The sequence below is a fragment of the Trachypithecus francoisi genome, unplaced genomic scaffold (genome assembly GCF_009764315.1).
Source record: "Trachypithecus francoisi isolate TF-2019V2 unplaced genomic scaffold, Tfra_2.0 Lachesis_group1, whole genome shotgun sequence".
NCBI lineage: Eukaryota > Metazoa > Chordata > Mammalia > Primates > Cercopithecidae > Trachypithecus > Trachypithecus francoisi.
In genome coordinates, this window is record NW_022681454.1 from 114974079 (window position 1) to 114993439 (window position 19361).

The window sequence follows — 19361 nt, forward strand, 5'->3', positions numbered from 1 at the left end:
ATGATCAATAACTAATGGCTTCAGTTTGAATCACCTTGTAGATGTCACCAGGCTGAGTATCAACATAAAATCAACTGGTTAATATGCCAGATTCTGTAATCTAGCTAGGCTAAGATGAAATCTTTTTACTTGAAATATGGTAGCATTGCCATAACCATGGAAAGGTATCACAAAGATTATTGCTATAATTCTAGGAAGGCATTACAAACAAACATACAAATAATGAATTTTTTATGTTTTTCAACTACTTAAGGAATTTCACATAATTCAAAGAATCAATTATGTCCCATTTGTAATGGTAATTAAAATTATTAAAGGGAATTTAGTAAATTAAGTTATAATCAGAATTCGGGGGAAAGGGCTGGCCAAGTCATTCGCATACATACATAGATCTATACACACGCACACATATATACACACATTCATAAATAAAAATATATTTAATATATATATGAATAGAAAATAAAGTGCAAAGGATTGTAAGTGTTCTTTTCACAATCAGGAGCCCCTCAGACAGCAAAGAATCATATTAACGACATCCAATTCATTTGTTGCATTGTCTTTGGCAGCTATTAAAAGGTGTTAGAAAAAGAGAACGCTCAAATATAGGTGCACCTGATTTTAACAAAATCCAGAGTATCAGAACTATAAACTTTCAATCCAGATAAAGAGGTGACTGTTCTTTTCATAAAATGTACCACAAATTTCTCCAAAATAGCTCATTCTCTCAGTCATTTAAAGAATGTTTCATAAAAATTAAATAGGCCGGGCGCGGTGGCTCACGCCTGTAATCCCAGCACTTCAGGAGACCCAGGTGGGCGGATCATCTGAGGTCAGGAGTTCAAGACCAGCCTAGACAACACAGTGAAACCCCCATCTCTACTAAAAATACAAAAATTAGCCGGGCATGGTGGCAGGCGCCTGTAATCCTAGTTACTTGGGAGGCTGAGGCAGGAGAATCACTTGAACCCGGGAGGTGGAGGTTGCAGTAAGCCGAGTCGTGCCACTGCACTCAAGCCTCTGTGACAGAGCAAGACTTCATCTCAAAATAAATAAATAAATAATAATAAATGTACACAGAGCTTACAAGAACTCTATTCATTTAAACTATGAAACATTACTGTATCATATGAAAGGATTACTTATCATTTTCCTTAAATTTTTAAATTTCAGAGAGTAAAATATACAAAAGATCATTTTCTTTTTGAAATTCATTTTTAAATATCCTTGTTTAAAATATTAGTAAGACTTTAGAAATGCCTTTAATTCATTTCTATATTTTCAGTACTTTCCTTTTTATGAAGTCAATACCAATTCTGGATCTTCAAAGATAGCAACAAGCATGAGAGCTTTATTATATCTAAAAAAGGAAATACAGAAATGGCTAAGAAAGTGAAAAGGGGATGATCCCAGAGATTACAAGGCCCTGTAAATCCACTCCTACCCCTGACCCTTGTTCTACCTGTCAGCCCCACCTAGGCAAGTTTGCCAAGAACTACTGGATCTAAGGAATAGCACAAGACATGGCCTGTATATGTTCTTGTTGTACTTGATTTCTGTTATCAAAGTACTGCTTACAGTACTAGAGTGGGAATTAGTATTCTTTGACTTGTTTAGGGCTCCAGAAGGTGACTTACCTTTATTACTGTTACCTGAGGCCTTCTTGCCAAAATAATCACAAATAACTCCTGCATCTTCACTGTGGCGGCAGTTGTGTCTTCCAATATCTTGCTTGATACAGTCAGCCAAGGACCTCTCATTTCCTGTGCACTTCACATTATCCACATGAATGGGTCCTTTTCCTTCTCCAAAATAAGCCATGGTTCTTGCTCTGGCAGGACCCCTGAAGATAGAACATTCTTAATGATGTGAAGAATCAGTCAAACATATATCTGAATAAATCACAACATGTATTCAATTTTATTCCTTAATTTTTATATATTAAAATTAGCATCTGCATGTGCTAAAAACCATTTGTTTCATGACTGTTAAAAAAATTACATTAAAAAGGTAATAATTATACCTTCTCTGTTGCCATACTCCACAGCCACTTTATTATATCACTTGCCTTTAATTTAGCTTTTTCTAAGAAACCCACATTTAATGGCACATCAAAAAATCATGATAGTCTTTAGCTCTCGTTTAAGCAGGAAAAAAAATACCTCTAAATTTCGTACCCTCTTAAAGAGTATAATACTCTCTTAATATTGGTATAATATTGCGAAGAAAACTATGAGATTAAATAATAACCTACAGAGCTAAGAACTAATTTTTTGCCTCCTTTAGAAGAAAAAAGTACAATTTTTTTAGGCCAGGCATGTTGGCTCATGCCTGTAATCCCAACACTTCGGGAGGCCGAGGTGGGCAGATCACCTGAGGTCAGGAGTTCAAGACCAGCCTAGCTAACTTGGTGAAACCGTTTCTACTAAAAATACAAAAATTTAGCTGGGCGTGGTGGTGTGTGCTTGTAAGCCCAGCTGCTTGGGAGGCTGAGGCAGGAGAATCACTTGAACCCAGGAGGGTTCCTGGTAGATAATAACTTTCCAAGAGATACACAGGCTCTAAAGTAATCAATTTTTATATCCTCAAATTTCACATATACTCTTTTTTAAAAATAATCTTGCTGCTATCAAGATCAAACTTCTCTTTCAAAATTTCCCTTCTCTCACTTCACAAAAAGCATATCTTGCACTCATTCCAAATCCTACCACAGTACATTCTTCCAAAGTTTGAAAGCCTCTAAAGTAGACAAAAGAAAAATTCAAAATATATGATAGCAATGAAGCTTCCTTAATCCAAGCAACACAAACCCAACCCATTGGTCTAATTAAGAAATGAGAGCTTTGGTAAACTTTTATTTTCTATGTTTAATAACTATTTAATAATGTTATTAATTTTTTTGTTGTTTATTATCAGTTATATACTAGAAATTATAAAATCTAGAGACACATGAAACTTCCTAGCATAATTTTTCTCTGTGTCCATGTACATATGTGTGCATATATCTGTATATATGCACACACGTGTATATGGGTATGTGTGCATATATGTGTGTGTACATACCTATACACACATATTTTTAAGGCATAATAACATTGAGATTCCGTGGGAGAAGAAAATTTAAAATATAATTTCAAGGAGAATAAAAAACTGTAAAATTTCTGGTCAAAGAAGTATCTTTTGTTCATGTATTTTTTTTTAATGGATAGCAGAATCAAATTACTATATTTTTATTTTACTGGATATAATTAAGAGTGGTATAACTGTTTTATATTCAAATGTCATAAAAATATGCCAGAAATTAAGTCCTTTGCACCTATTTAGATGTAAAATAGATACCAGATATACTTAATTTTATATCTCTACTAAAGCAGTGAGAATATACAATTTAAAAAAATTTTTTAAGGATTAATACACTAACAAATATGTTCAAAAACAACTTTCTATTGGAACATATGCAAATGGATCCACATAAAGTGTAAACAGAATGGAATTTCTGTCATGACTACTTAGTCTGTCTCAATGAATTTAACTGATCTCAACACATTCTCTATCAACAATCTACAAACATGCTCATATGCTAGACTTTGTCAGACATTATGTAATGCATCATTAAATAATGCCTTTTACTTTCTGTTCACTTTAATCATATATGTATTAGTTACCATTCACATTTCCTTTTTTATTATCTCATTTCTGTCTTTCCCATTATTAAAATGCTTTCTAATACAATTTTGATTCTCAGTGTTTCCAAGGACTGGCTGGAGGACAGATCTCTGAAATTCCTATTTATGAGGCTCAAACCTTATAACAGCTTCAAAGTTTCCTGGATTCATTTCTACAAATAAGCCCCTTATTAAATATTTTTTGTGATTCAAAATAGACACGATGAAAATTATTTATATACATATGTTCTTATATGAAATCCAATTTCCCCTCAGCGGGAAATTATAAAAATATGCAAGTATATTTAGATTAATCAAATAGCTAAACAATTCTCATTTAAATACTATTTGATGGCAAATTGCAGATTATGTTATCCAGTTTGTTACGGTAACATTAAATTACTGAATTACTTATGAGACTATTTAAAACATGATTATAAAGTCTTTTGATGCTTTTCTTGATTGATAAGTATTACAGAAATATTGAAAGCTGCAACAAACTTTGTTCACTTAATCTAGATTGTGTTTCTCATCTAAAATCTTTTTTCTGCTTTAATGAGGTATAATTGATATAAAAAAAATCTTCATCAGTTTGGACATATGCATATATCTGTGATACCATTACCACAACCAAGGTGCTAAATATATCCTTCACCTCCAAAAATTTCCTTGTGTTCTTTTCTGAGGTTTGTTTGTTTTGTTCTTTATGTTCTGTTTCGGTTTTCATTTGGTTTTGTTAAGAACACAAGATCTATACCCTCACTATATTTTGAAGTATATAGTACCATATTGTTAACTATAAGTACTATACTGTACAGCAGATCTTTAGAACTTATTCATCTTGCATGACAGAAACTTTATACCCATTGAAAAATAATTTCCCATTTTCTTCTCCTCCCAACCCCTGATAACCACCATTCTATTTCTGCTTCCATAAGTTTGACTATTTTAGATATCTCATATAAGTGGAATCATGTAGTATTTGTCTTTCAGTAACTGTGTATATATGCATACCACGTTTTCTTCATCCACTCATTTAGGCTGTTTCCATATCTTGGCTATTGCAAATAATGCTGCATTGAACATAGGAGTGCAGATATTTCTTTGATGTCCTAATTTCAATTATTTTGGCCATATACTCAAAAATGGGATATCTAGATCATATGGTAGTTCTACTTTTAGCTTTTTAAGGAACTATTTTCCATACTGTTTCCATATTATTTTCCACAGTGGCTGTACCATTCTACATTCCCACCAACAGTGTATAAGGGTTCCAGTTTCTCCACATCCTTACTAACAGTTGTTACTCTTTGTTGTTTTGATCATAGCCATCCTAACATGAGGCTAAATTCACTTTTGAGTTAAATGTTAAATGGACTAAATGATTATGTTAGGCCATTCTTCCATTGCTATAAAGAAATACCTGTGACTGGGTAATTTATAAAGAAGAGAGGTTTAATTGGCTCACAGCTCTACAGGCTTTACAGGAAGCTTGGTGCTGGCATCTGCTTGGCTTCTGCTGAAGCCCAGGGAGTTTTCAATCATGGCAGAAAGTGAAGGGGAAACAGGCAAGTCACACAGCAAAAGTAGCAGCAGAAACCAGGGTGGAAGGGTGCCATACACTTTTAAACAACCAGATCTCATGTGAACTCAGGGCATGAGCTCATTTATCAGCAAGGGGATGGCCTAAGTCATTCATGAGGGATCTGCCCCCATGATCCAAACACCTCCCACCAGATCCCACCTCCAATATTATGGATTACATCTCAACATGAGATTTGGGTGGGGACAAATATCCAAACTATATCAATGATGATAAATAAAAAGCAATCAACAATTTAGAAAGAAACTCAAGTAATAACACACAATTACGTGTGTATTGATGATGCTTGATGAACACACTTAGGATATTTTTCTCTCCTTAAACTTAGCTGAGACACACAATTTGAAGATCAACTTTGGTGCCAATCCTTCCCTTTGTATTTCCAAAGGTAATACTAGGCTTCTTGGATCACCTCCACCAAAATAATAAAATTAAAATACGGCCAGGAAACCAGTCTCAAAGAGCAGTATCTTTTAATGGCTGATTTTGGGTGAGGAAATGTATTGGGAATGTAATGTAATACAAGAACAAGAATAATTTTTTTTCAAATGGAAAAAGGAGTGATAGAAACACAGTGAGCAAAATAAATTTAAAATTAATCACTGACTAAATTCACTTTCACATCTAACGTAGACTTTCCCTATTTTACTGTCCCATATTCTGAAAATTGAACATTTATATCACAAATGAAGGATTAATTTGCTGTAGGACAACTGGAATTGCAACTGGGTCCAAAACTGTGCCATAAATTGAAGTAGTATCGAGTAACCAGAAACAATCAAATCAAATCAATATGTGGCCAGTATTTTCAAATGAATGACAGAAGCTCATTTTAACCTTACTTAAGTTACTTAAGTAAGAAGTAACTCTTTAGAATAAGCATTTAAAAATTCAGATATGATCATCAGTAACCATCCCAAATAATTAGGTTTTCCTTACTTATAGCCAAGCTGATGACAGATCACAGCTGAAGTTTACCCCTAACATTTTAACTTTTATTGAAACAGAAATGTTTTTTAAAATAAACGTGTATTATTTATAGAAAATAATCATATGAACTGTTCAATATTTAAGATGCACACAGATATACAATTAAGGATATATTTTTAAATCCAAATTACTATTAGTAATCTACTCCGAGCTAGGCAATTTATATATATTATCTTAAATTTATAACCCTCTGCATTATAACATTTTCCATATTTTTGTTACTTCAAAATCATTACTTAGGGTGCTTTCACAGTCATTCATGACATATGCAGAACCAAGTAAAATTTTAAATTACCCAGCTGAGGTCTAACCAACAGGAGATGATCTGCCTTCTTTTTTATCTAATGCATGCATTTTCTCTCAAAGTCACATCACAGCCTTTCTGCACTTACAAACACTACACAGCACTTCGGTACTACAAATGGGGGCCATTTTAAACAGTGAAGTCATCAGCAAAGAAAGCACAGAAATGCAAAAAAAAAAAAAAAAAAAATTGGCACCACATAGACCGTAAATAAGGACAACTGTTTACAAGTATGAAAGCTGAAACAAGAAGGGAGAGCAGTGACCTCAGCTCTAGGAGCAATGGCTCAGCATTTGCTAATTCCATGTCCACAGTGACTTTATAACTACCAAGAAAAATGAGAACCAACAATAATTTCAATAACTCTAGAGTCCCTTAAAAGGCTACAGTGTTGAAACATTTATCACAGAGAAAAGGTTAACTGAGAGAAGCTGATACAAGCAGTATTATGACTAGTCAGAGTTATTAGATGATTTTGTTATTAGACAAAAAGCTACATTTCTTATGTGACATAATATTTCTTGTGAGAAGACAGAAAAATGTGAATAGAATCTACTTATTACTTCTTTTTAATTCTGGATCAAAACAATGTGTGGCCACTATTTTCAAATGAATGATAGAAGCTCGTTTTAAGTAAGAGGTAACTCATTAAAATAAGCATTTAAAAATTCAGATATGCTCATCAGTAACCATCCCAAATAATTAGGTTTTCCTTACTTATAGCCAAGCTGACGACAAATCACAGCTGCATCCTTATCAGTCCATCCATCATCACAGATTGTTCCCCACTGGCCATTGATAAAAACTTCCACTCGTCCTTCTTTCTTATTTTCTCCATCCATCAGTCTGACAGGAAAACCTAAGTCACGATTCAAAAGTATTAGAACAGCCCAAACCAGCAAACTGATGCTAAAGCATGAGCAACTCTACAAAATACAATTGTTCTTTTTAAATCAGCTATAAAATCAGATGGGAAATACTTGTTTTGAGAGAGAGAAGATATATCAATAAAAATTTTATTCACTTTCGCAGTGTCTCTTGCAGCCTTGAATTCAAAGTGCTCACCTTGCTCAACCTTGTATCCCCAGACTGTGGAACAGTGCCTGGCATATAGAGGATATGCAATCGCTGTTTGTTGAATGAATAAATAGCATTATAAAATCGTGAATTACTTTATTACACCTTACTTCTAAATAGTAAAAGAACATTAACTTGAGGTTGTTTTTGCTTCATGTCTGTTCATTTATCCATGAACAGAGCTAGAAGTTTATACTCCAAAGCCAAGATTTTTAGAAAGATAGAAACAGACACAACCTTGGCATTCATAGTTGGGTAACTTGATTGAAGTCTAATGCTGGAGGAGGCAAAAAAAGAAAGAAAAAGAAAAAAAAAAAAAGCAGTAAATAGGGACAATTTCCATCTCAGGCTTTCTATTGATTTTAAGGGAAAGAATTAAGTCACAAAAATTACTGACTTAAAAGTTGAGAAACTGAACTCTAGCAAATTAAGATTTATCTAAGTTAATACAAATGAAGGGATTTGTGTGACGTATCACCACATCAATAATTATGATGTTGAATTGAAACTCCTCACTGTGACTTGCATGGGTTGAATTGTGAGGTCATTAGGGTGGGCCCTAATCAGATATGCTGGTATTCCCATAAAATGGAGAAATTTGGACATGAAGAGGATGATGTAAAGAGACATGGGGAGAGGACTGCCATATACAAGCTAAGGAGAGAGGCCTGGAGCATCTCTCTCTCACACAGCCATTCCCTCACAGTTCTTTCGGAAGGAATGAACCCTACTGACATTTGATTGTAGACTCCTAGCCCCCAGAACTGTGAAACAATAAATATCTGTGTTTAAGCCACCTCTGTAGAACTTTGTTATAGCAACCCAAGCAAGCTAACACTCACACATCTGATTACCTAGTTACTAGAAGGGTCTCGAGCTTCAGGGCCAAGATTTACTGGTAAGGATTTAGGGAATACAATAAAGCATGGTAAAATTATCAGCAGAACTAAGGAGGTAGAAGTCTGCAGGTAATGGACAATATATTATTTAATTTGTGTTTAAACCAATATGTGAAGTTACTAAATCAACATTGGTTAACTAAAAGAAAATGTTGTTAGCAAGATGGACACATTCTATTTTTATTCTTCTGACCCATTTTTTACTTCTCCATCCTTCTGTGTTGCCCCAAGAGTTGCCGGCTCCCCAGTGTCTATCCCTAATCATGTTCACTTCATGGGACAGGCAGTATATAGCAGAATCACATAGCAAAATCAAACTCAACAAATGTTTATGGAGTGTATGCACTGCTCACTATTAGCTGAATAAAAACTTGGAGTTTTAGCTATGTCATAAAACACAATATTGAAACTTCATATTTCTTATTAATATATCTGAAATTTGGGAGTTCTTTCCAAGAACAGAAACTGAAAAAGTGATCCTCAGATACCAAAATCAAACAAATGAAATTCTTTTCTTAAAGTTTTCACTTTTTACATTTTTGGATATTTGGTTCAAAATTAAGAAAACATTTGCACATGAAATTAGATCTACATGTTCCATTCTGGTAGTTTTATAGGCACTTTTTCATACACTCTGAAAATACAAATGATAAACTTTTTCTAAAGTCTAACTTGCATGGCTTTGTAAAAATAATGCATACAATATTTCTGAACCTAATTTTAGCCATTCATTCTACAAAATCATTAAATTCTTAATTCTTGAAGGGAAATTGGATGACAAAAGTCATGCCATCCATACGTTGTCACTATTAAGTTTGTGTTGTTATGGAAATAATAATACATAACATGTTTTATTTCTAAAATCTTAAATAGATAAAATTTTTGGGAAACCTAAACAATCCTATAGGTATACAGTTATCTTTAAAATATATCTCAAATTGACTTTCAGTAGTTTTCTTCAATTTTTCCTGTAACATAATACATTATTTTTAGAAAATAATACTGTCTGTTAGAAAAAAGATAAATTCTAACATGCATACATACACATTAAAAGCCTAATTTTAGGCTGGGCTCAGTGGCTCACGCCTGTAATCCCAGCACTTTGGGGGCCAAGGCAAGCAGATCACCTGAGGTCAGGAGTTTGGGGCCAGCCTGGCCAACATGGCAAAACCCCATCTCTACTAAAAACACAAATATTAGCCGGGCGTGGTGGCAGGTGCCTGTAATCCCAGTTACTCGGGAGGCTGAGGCACGAGAATTGCTTGAACCCAGGGGGTGGAGGTTGCAGTGAGCTGAGATTGCGCCATTGCACTCCAGCCTGGGTGACAGAGTGAGACTCAGTCTCAATAAATAAATTAATTAATTAATGTAATTAAGCCTAATTTTATACTGTAAAATTGAGTAAGAGGCAACAACCTCACTGGGAAAGAAATCTTTGCCAGGACTTAATACTCTGAACTTTAGAATTAATGTAATATTAAAATGAGAAATCCATATTTTTACCATCCCAGAAATTTCTCCCAACTCACATAGGCAGCAACTGCATTCTTACTAGAATTACTTTTACTAACCTAGAATACTACTTTTGAGCATTCCACCCACCACAGACCCAAAAGAGTATCTACAGGGCTGTAACTAATTTTGAGAAAAGTTTCTCTTGACATACAAGGTTAAGGTCCAGAAATTAGCCTTCAAATAGCTGAAAATAGCAATAGTCCAAGAGCTCATCATTGCAATGCCAAAGAAGTAAAAAATCTCCATTGTTTCCTAAATGCTGTTATTTATATCGTTATTCCGTTATCTCCTTCTCTAAGCTTCTCTTTTAAATATATAGTAGCTTTTAATAGGTGGAAGCAATGATCTATGAATGAACAAATAGTAACATGATTCTATCCCAAAAGGATATTTGCCTCAGACATAATGTTCTTCAGACAAACGACTTTAGTTAATAGACACATTACTGAGATTAGAACCGAAGAGATTCATAATAATGATCATATGTTTTATTAATAATTATCACCCTCGGGTTTTTAAATTTTGAAAAAACACATCTAGAGTCCTAGAATTAAAAAGATTTTCAAGGGAACTGAAAAGATTTGTTATTCCAACCATATGATGTATTTAACAACACAGGCCTACAGAGAACTCAGGTCACATAGTATTTCGTCACTGGGAGCTCACAGAGCATATTCGCGTAGATCATCCCATGATTCCAACACCTGCTATCTGGGGCTGAGAGAATCCATTTCCAGCAAACAAGTTCTATCTCCTTCAACCACATGTAATCATCCACCACATAATCCTGGGAGGATCATAAATTTTTCATAAGGAGAAGGGGCAAGGGTAAAAGAAAACAAAATGAAAAGAAAGAAAAATGGAAATATAGCCTGAAAGGGATGGAATAAAAACATGTATTTCTACTTGGTATAATACTAGATTAATGCAGTGTCACCAAGCTTTCACAGTGTAGAGTACAATGAGGAATCAGCCACAGACTTTGACAAATTTAAAGTGTGTAATATGGCTAATACTCTGAGATTCAAAAAGTTTTGTTGTTTTGTAATATGAAGATTTCAGCTTCACAGTCTCCAAACAGGAGAATATAAAGGAATTGACTCAATCCAAGGTTAAAAGTAAAGACCACCTAAGGCTATTTTAACATCTATTCACATACACACACTCACTCTCTCTCACACATACACATAAATAAAGCTGTGATAGCATACTACAAAGTATTTTGAATATTTCCCTCTGTATTTTTCATTCATCTATATTCTGCCCTCCTCACCAGACATTAAGAAATTTATCAAGAATGTTTAATTGCTCTCTACTCTCAAGAGGATCTTTATCCATAATTGTTTCAATACAGTTAGAGGAGCTAGTTACCTTTTATCCAACAAGTCTAAAAAAATATAAATGAAGAGTAACAGAGATCCCTGATGGGTTTCTAAAATAATAAGTTACATTAGAAAGATGGGTGAGCTATTAACTTTAATTAATTCACTTAGAAGACCACTGAGAAACTTAAAAGAGCAATGAATGGTTGGTGACCAATGAATGACAAGGACTAGGGAAGAAATGAACCATGAGACAGGGAGAGGAGAATATTCTTATTTTAAATCGTGTCCCAAATAGCTCACTAGAATTCAAGGTAAATGAAAATCAGAATAGGTGATCAAGGAGTAAGGGGAATAGATACTGCAGCTTCTTTATTCCATTTTTCAGATACAGATGATTGTAAGCATTTTTAGTGAGAAACTTAATTTTCTAAGTAAAGAAAAACAACTTAGGGGTAGAAATTTCATAATGTTGGTGTAGAGACTCAAAATACTTTTTCTCTGCATAAAAATTACTGAAAATTAGACAGTTATGGGAAATAGACCCCCCAAAAAAGCCAAAGATGAGAAACACTTCACATTCAAGGCCAGCGGTTAGAAGTACAATGGCTACTGAATGATGGAAACTTGAGAGCTGCAGTCAGTCCTCACCCAGAGAGAGCCTGTGTCCCTCGCTGCCAGGGTAGCAGGCAATGCTAACATCTTCGCGGTGGCTGCAGTCATGCCGTCCCCACTGTCGCCTGGAACACTGAAGAAATCTGGTTTCCTTTCCTGAGCAGCTGACATCATCCAACCATATGGGCCCTGTGCTTTCTTCAAAATGGTTGGCAGATGCTTGTTTACCATATCTGCGACAATTAAATAAACACTGTGTGTAGAACAGGGAACCACAAAACATTTAACACAGGCAACCTAGTTCAGTGACATGACTTCAGAGGATAAGTATCTGTTCTTTCTCCTACCTTGGGGACTCAGTTTAGAGCTATGTTTGCTCCATCACATGTTTTAATCACCTTACAAATGTTTGATTATTTCAATGAATAACAAATAAGAAATTAATACTTTTTCCCCATTCATTCTTGTGTTTTGTCTACAAAACCAATCAGAGAGAATGCAAAGAGATTAATCTCAAATTCCTGACCACAGAAATTGTGACCAGAAAGTGAGAATACTTGTCTCGTTTTGCTTCTGATGCTCCATCTAACTCATTTGATTTCAGCAGCTTTTCTTTGGTTTTCTCTCTTTCAAAATGAAAAGGGTGGATTCGTTCACTGATTGCTCAAGCACTATACCTAATCTATGATTAAATTTAGATTTCAGCCCACCAAAATCAGAATTATAATATTCTTAGATTTTCATAAGGTATACAAATTGAACCTTAAAAATTTTTATCAATTATATTTGTGTTCCAATTGAGTTTATTTGTAACACTGCACTATAGAAACAAAACCTAAATGTATAATAAACATATACGCTGCAGAAATAGGAGAGACCTGAAAATTTTTTTTTAACTTAGAAATTAAGTAAATCTGCACCTTCTTTCATCTTCCCAATTTTATTTCCTTTTGTTCCATAAAATCCAAACCTCCAGAAGTCACTGAGCTTACAAATCTTTAAGATGTCTTTCAGTTCTAACAGTCCATAAGATCCAACTCTTACTCATAATAATAATTCCCTTACTTGATGTTTTTATTATTTCTGTACTAAGAATATGAAGAGATCTATCGGATATGAATTTTCTTCATTTTTTTCTATGCAAGTATTTATTAAATTTATTTGACAAAATGAATATTTTAATAAATTAAAACAACGAAGCTTTTAAATCATTCTATGGCTTTTCTTCCTTCTACTGCTGACTAATCAAGCCTTGGCTAGAAAAGTAATAAGCCTAAATCGCATATTGTTCACTTTTAACTTATAGACCATTTTTTTCACGAAATACATTAGATTATCATCTGTCCATAGCAACTACGTAACAGATAACAGGAAGTCATTTTACTTTGGAATTGCATTTATACAAAGAAACCCAAAGTTTACTTTTTCTCATTACAAAAGAATATTCTCTTTCAAACATTCCTCTGTAAACTAGAAACAAACGTAGCACATGCTTTGACTGCCTTCTAACACAATAATTTAGAGCTTTTTACACACATTATTGGGAACATTTTTAAAACTAATGTGAATACTCTGCAGAGATTTGTGAAACAAAATAAAATATGAAGAAAAAATCAGTGTCAAGTGTTTTCATTCATAAGGGAAAAAATGTGAAAAATAGAAATAGCAGGAATTATGAATCTCTCCAAATGTGAAAATAAATAGAAATAACATGATTTTATGAATCTCTCTAAATCTGTGAAAACAGAGTATAGTTGGCAGTCTAACAGAGATTCACTTCAATATAAAGTGATATTTATTAAGTAATTCTTATCATTTGTCAGTATATTGTATTTATTTGGCTGTTATACCATTTTACCCAAAAATTACAGTAACTTCTCTGCCCAAGAAAAGACAAAATAGAGGGAAATTATATGAATATTGTATCTTCATGACAGCATTACTTATCATAGGAAAAATTAAGCTAACCTAATATTAAGTAAATTAGAGTATGAAAATTTGATGGTTACTGTTATTAAAAATTGTGACTATAGCAATATAAGGTTAAAAATGTGGACAAAAATTACATGTCCATTACTAGAGCTGATATGAAGTTATGTACCCAAATTATAATGATAGCATAAGGATAAAAAATTAGGGAGTTTTTTATTTTCATCATTTTCCAATGATTTTACATTACTTTTATAAATTTTAAAATATATGTTTAACATGACTTTGCCTAGCTTGAATGAAGGTATGGTTTTAAAGTGTAGTGAATATCTGCAATCAGCTCTAATCAAGCTAAAATGAAATAATTTTGCCAGATTTTTAAGCATAAGACGATTATTTCAAGCATGACAGAGAAATATGGAAAACAAGAAAGAATGGGCATTCATAGCTTTCATTCAAATATTTAACTCAAAAGCATCATTTGCGGTTACTTCGACCAACTTAAGTCTTTACTATGGAATGCATTATGTGCGTGACATAAAATATATGTTCCAAAGTGTGATACTTAGCTTTTAAGAGAGTGAGGTCAAAAGCAAGTTCTAAAGGTCATCTCCTAACAAGAGGGCTGTTTTTCTCAAATAAAAGTGATAATTATCATCACATTCTGAGAAAGAGAATAATGTGATACCAAAGCATTTGACACTGGACTTCTCTGCAATTTTAGACAATGATGTCAAAACTAAAAACACCCAATAGTAATGACGTGTCAGAATAAAAATGAGCATTCAAAGTCTTACTTGAACAGACACAAGGGGACTTAGAGGTCACCCCGGCTTCAACTAATTATCCAAGAAGAGGGGTCACGGCAGGAAAGGTAAATGAAATAAACAGCAAGAGGTGGTTATTCATCATCTTAGAAAATGTCATTATTTTTCATTGTTGTACTTCCATACACAGCTAAGAGAGAACATGTATTTTTATTATTATAAAAATTACAAATAGGGATTAACATAATTAGACTTTTAACAGTATAATCTGGCATTTCACTGCCTTTACATTAATGAACCTTACTTAAATCCCAACTGTCGACAAGCCACGTATGTATTCAGCTCAGTCCAGCCATCATCACAGACAGTACCCCACTGGCCTCTGTAATACACCTCCAAGCGACCCTCATGGCTGCCTTTCCCACCTGCAAGTCTGATGGCCCCATCTGTGATAAGGAGGAGACACAGAGACTAAGCAAATCAACTTTCAGAAAAAGGCAAAACATTTGTATTTCACAAGAAATATCACCATATTCAGTCCTCGCTCTAGGCCTTTTGCTAAATTTATACTACATCTGTGCTAAATGACCCTCTGAGGTTATTGCATTGTTTCTGAAGTTTGACATAACACATTTCTGTCCTAAAAAAATACTCTTTCCAGCTGGGTGTGGTGGCACATGCCTGTAATCCCAGCTACTTGGGAGGCTGAGGCAGGAAAATCGCTTGAGCCCAGGAGGCAGAGGTTATAGTGAGCTGAAACTGCACCACTGCCCTCCAGTCTGGGCAACAAAGCAAGACTCCATCTCAGGGGGAAAAATATATATATGCATATATGCCTTTAAAAATATATGCCTATAAAAATATATATGCATATATATGCATATATATTTTTCTTTCCTTTTTATTGGTACTCCTATTCTCTATGTAGAAAAATATATCCTGATATAATACCAAAGTATCTATTTAGATTTCTCTAGATTAAGTAATATTTGGTAAATTTCCTATAACTTTAGTCTCAAGTTGGAGCAATACATGTCATTTAAATTTAAAAAGAAAATACAGTAACTTGTAAATAGCTCAGAATTTTAACTGCAAATGAAAAAAACATTGAAACAGGATGACAGAAAAAACTATTCTGGATAAAAGACAGTCTGTCATGTCAATGCATATATTATTCATTATGCATTCATGAATGATAAAAACTGGAAGATATGTCTCGCCTTTGTTCTTTTATTGATAATACAGATCTGAATTTGAATCTTATTAACTCAAATAATAATTAGTTTGCCTATAATTCTATAAAGAGCTAAGCAGATAAATAGTATAATAAATTTAACTCCAAAAAAGTAGATTTAAAAGCCATTTCCATCCAAAATAATCCAAAAACTCTCAATGAAACATATAAATAATCTTGGGTAAGGGTCATACTTTTCATGAATCTCAGGGATCTTTTAAAGTAAAGGTCTCTGAGCAACAAACCATTTATTAATATAACACTTTACTGTCTGCAAAGCATTAAGACATGTATTATCTCATCTGAGCATCACAGCAATGTTACAAGACTATCCCCATTTGAAGGAGGGGAAAATGGCAGTTCAAAAAAACGAAGTGCTCTGGCTAAAAATCTGGTGTAAATATATTTCTATGCTGTATTAATGTGTTAATCTGCTAATAAAAACACTGCATGTATAGAGGTAGGTCAAAAGAAAGATATAAATCTGGTATTTCATAGATTCTAATAAGTTAGTGATTTTCACTAAATAAATATGTAAACAAACCATTTTTTTCTTCAAGTTCTTTTTACTAAATCGTTTCTGATGAGTCAACTTCTCTTGCCTTGTCCATTTCCTTCTTCTTCTCCCTAAACATGTAACTTTAACATACATGCACACCAGTTTGTACTCACATATGCCCTTCTTAAAACACATGACACATTTTGACAGGCAGGCTGTCATTTGGAATAGCCTGAAAATTGTGCACAGCAAAGTTAACTTGGTTTCTTTCACAGTGTGCTTTAATCAACAATTGCATCAATACCAGTTCTAAATGCATTCTGAGTCAAGAAACGTTAACAGGTGAATGGACTAAAGATGGAATTATTACACCTAATATCTGGAATGTATCACTGCACACTGATTTTGACTAGTGGGTACTATATACTGCAACAAAGTCCTATTTTCTGATCTAGCTTTACAAGACTATATTGCCTTAAATTGAAAAATATAGGAGTAACTACGAATACAAAAATGGTATTTTAATATAGTTTGCATTCTTTTTGTTTGTTTTATTTGGTGCATTTATTTGAATGCTCATTTGGTAATGTTGAAATTAAGGAGAAGGGAAGCTGTGGCAGGCCCACGTGGTACTGGAGGCAAGAATTGGTATATTAATGGAGTAAAATCCTTACCTGTTAGAGGGGTACAGGACACTCCAGCATCTTCTTTATGGCCACAGTTATGCTCTCCCCAGGAGCTCTTTGGACATTGCTCAATTGAAAGCTCATTCCCAGTGCAGCGTACTTCATCCAACATAACTGGGCCAGACCCTTCCCCAAAATATGCCTGATGCCATGCTTTGGCAATGCCACTGAACAAATAGAAGAATATAAGGATTCTGGATTAGATACCAAAGATTGGTCTTTTACTTTTTTTTGTCCCTAGTAAAAGTGTTATTATTAATTCCCACTTATTAATTCACTTCATAAGTCATGTATGACTTTCTGTATTTCTTTTTTTGTACATTTGTTTGTTGTCCTTTATATTTTCAGCTATTACATGTGTTTCAAAGCTAGGTACTCCCCAATATTTAACCTCCTTTTCTTCGTTAGTAATTGAACCTCAGATTTTTAGGAGGAAAATGGCTATCCAAAATAAAGATCACATTTTGGCCTCCCCTCCTTCTTGATGACTAAGTTTGTTTGTTTGTGGTAAAATAAACATAACATAAAGTTTACCATTTAAAACATTTTTGGTTTATAGTGCATTAAGCACTTTCAGATTATTTTATAATATCTCCACCATCCATCTCCAGAACTTTTTCATCATCCCCAAATGAAACTGTGCTCCCATTTTAGACATCTAAGTTTTGTTTTTGTTTTTGTTTTGTTTGAGTCATAGTCACACTCTGTCGCCCAGGCTGGAGTGCAGCGGCATGACCATAGCTCACTGCAACCTTTAACTCCTAGGCTTAAGCAATCCTCTCACCACAGACTTTTGAGTTGCTAGGAATACAGGTGTATGCCACCACACCTGGCTAATTTTATTTTTATTTTTTATTTTGAAGTGGTGGGGTTTCAGTATGTTACCCAGGCTAGTCTTGAAATCCTGGTCTCAAGCAATCTTCCCGCTGCAGCCTCCAAAAGTGCTGGGATTCCAGGTGTGAACCACCGCACCCAGCCATAAGTTCTGACCAGTGATATTTAGGCGGAAGTACCATGTATTACTTGTAGAATTATCTTTGTGCCACTTCCTCCTCCTGACTGCAAGGATGGCTGGAGCCTAACAAGTTATCTTGGGCCACAGGGTCCCATATTAAGGATGACAGAAGTGCAAACAAGAGATATCCGGGGCCCTAATGATTGCGGAACCACCAAACTATTCTTGAGCTGGCTACCTCTAGTCTCTTTTCCTAAACATAAAATAAACTCGACTCTAAACGTGTTTAAACTGCTGTTATTTTCAGTTCTTTGTTACTCACAGCCAAACCTATTTCTTTTTTGATGTTGTTGTTGTTTTGAGACAGGGTCTCACTCTGTTGCCTCAGCTGGAGTGCAGTGGTGTGATCATGGCTTAAGGCAGCCTTGACCTCCTGGGCTCAAGTGATCCTCCCATCTCAGCCTTTTCAATATCTGGGACTACAAGTGCATACCACCGTGCCAGTGAATGTTTTATTTTTTGTAGACATGGGGTCTCACTATGTTGCCCAGCCTGGTCTTGAACTCCTGCATTCAAGCAATCTTCCCACCTCAACCTCCCAAAAGTTCTGGGATTACAAGTATGAGCCACCACGCCTGACAGCCAAGCCTATTTCTAACAAAAACATCTCTTTACTGAAGTTTATTTGTAGTAAATTTACTTCGCCCACAATTCAAAGCAATAGCATATTCTTAGAACTCCAGATTTAAGTGAAGATCACAAACCTGTCAAAGTGATTAATAATTTCAGATATTGCATTTTCAGTCCCTTTTAGGCTTTTAATTTTTAGACTGTAGCATTTATATTTTTAGTTTGTTTTACAATGATACTGCATCCATTCCCCCATTATTTTAGCTGCTCTTTTCTTATAACATTATAACTTGAGAATTTACAACAAAATACATTGAAGAAAAAAAGTGTGCTAAATGGCTGTAACACCCCAGTAATGGTAAAGTGTTAGATAGCAATTTTGTGGCTAAAAAGGAGCCTGATTGACTATTTCTGCTAGATAACAAGGAAGTTGCTTTTAAAAGAACATGTCTAAGAAAACAAAAATATCTAAAAGTTAACACCTGTTTTAATATCATTAGAGGGCTGGACGCAGTGGCTCATGCCTGTAATCCCAGCACTTTGGGAAGCCAAGGTGGGTGGACTACTTGAGCTCAGGAGTTTGAGACCAACCTGAGCAACAGGGCAAAACCCCATCTGTGCAAAACATACAACAATTAGCCAGGTGTGGTGGCACACACCTGTGGTCCCAG

At 34.5% G+C, this 19361-nt stretch overlaps 1 protein-coding gene across 2 annotated transcripts in view; it reads right to left on the reverse strand.

The window, feature by feature from the left end:
• PRSS12 (serine protease 12) overlaps positions 1-19361 on the reverse strand; it is a 69486-nt gene that overhangs the window by 17352 nt on the left and 32773 nt on the right. For both annotated transcript variants that reach the window (XM_033215111.1, XM_033215110.1), the window contains 5 exons: positions 17094-17272; positions 14991-15132; positions 12027-12223; positions 7280-7421; positions 1638-1843 (listed from right to left, as the gene is read on the reverse strand). In XM_033215111.1, the coding sequence (XP_033071002.1) occupies positions 1638-1843; positions 7280-7421; positions 12027-12223; positions 14991-15132; positions 17094-17272 (866 nt within the window). The remainder of the gene's footprint in view (positions 1-1637; positions 1844-7279; positions 7422-12026; positions 12224-14990; positions 15133-17093; positions 17273-19361) is intronic.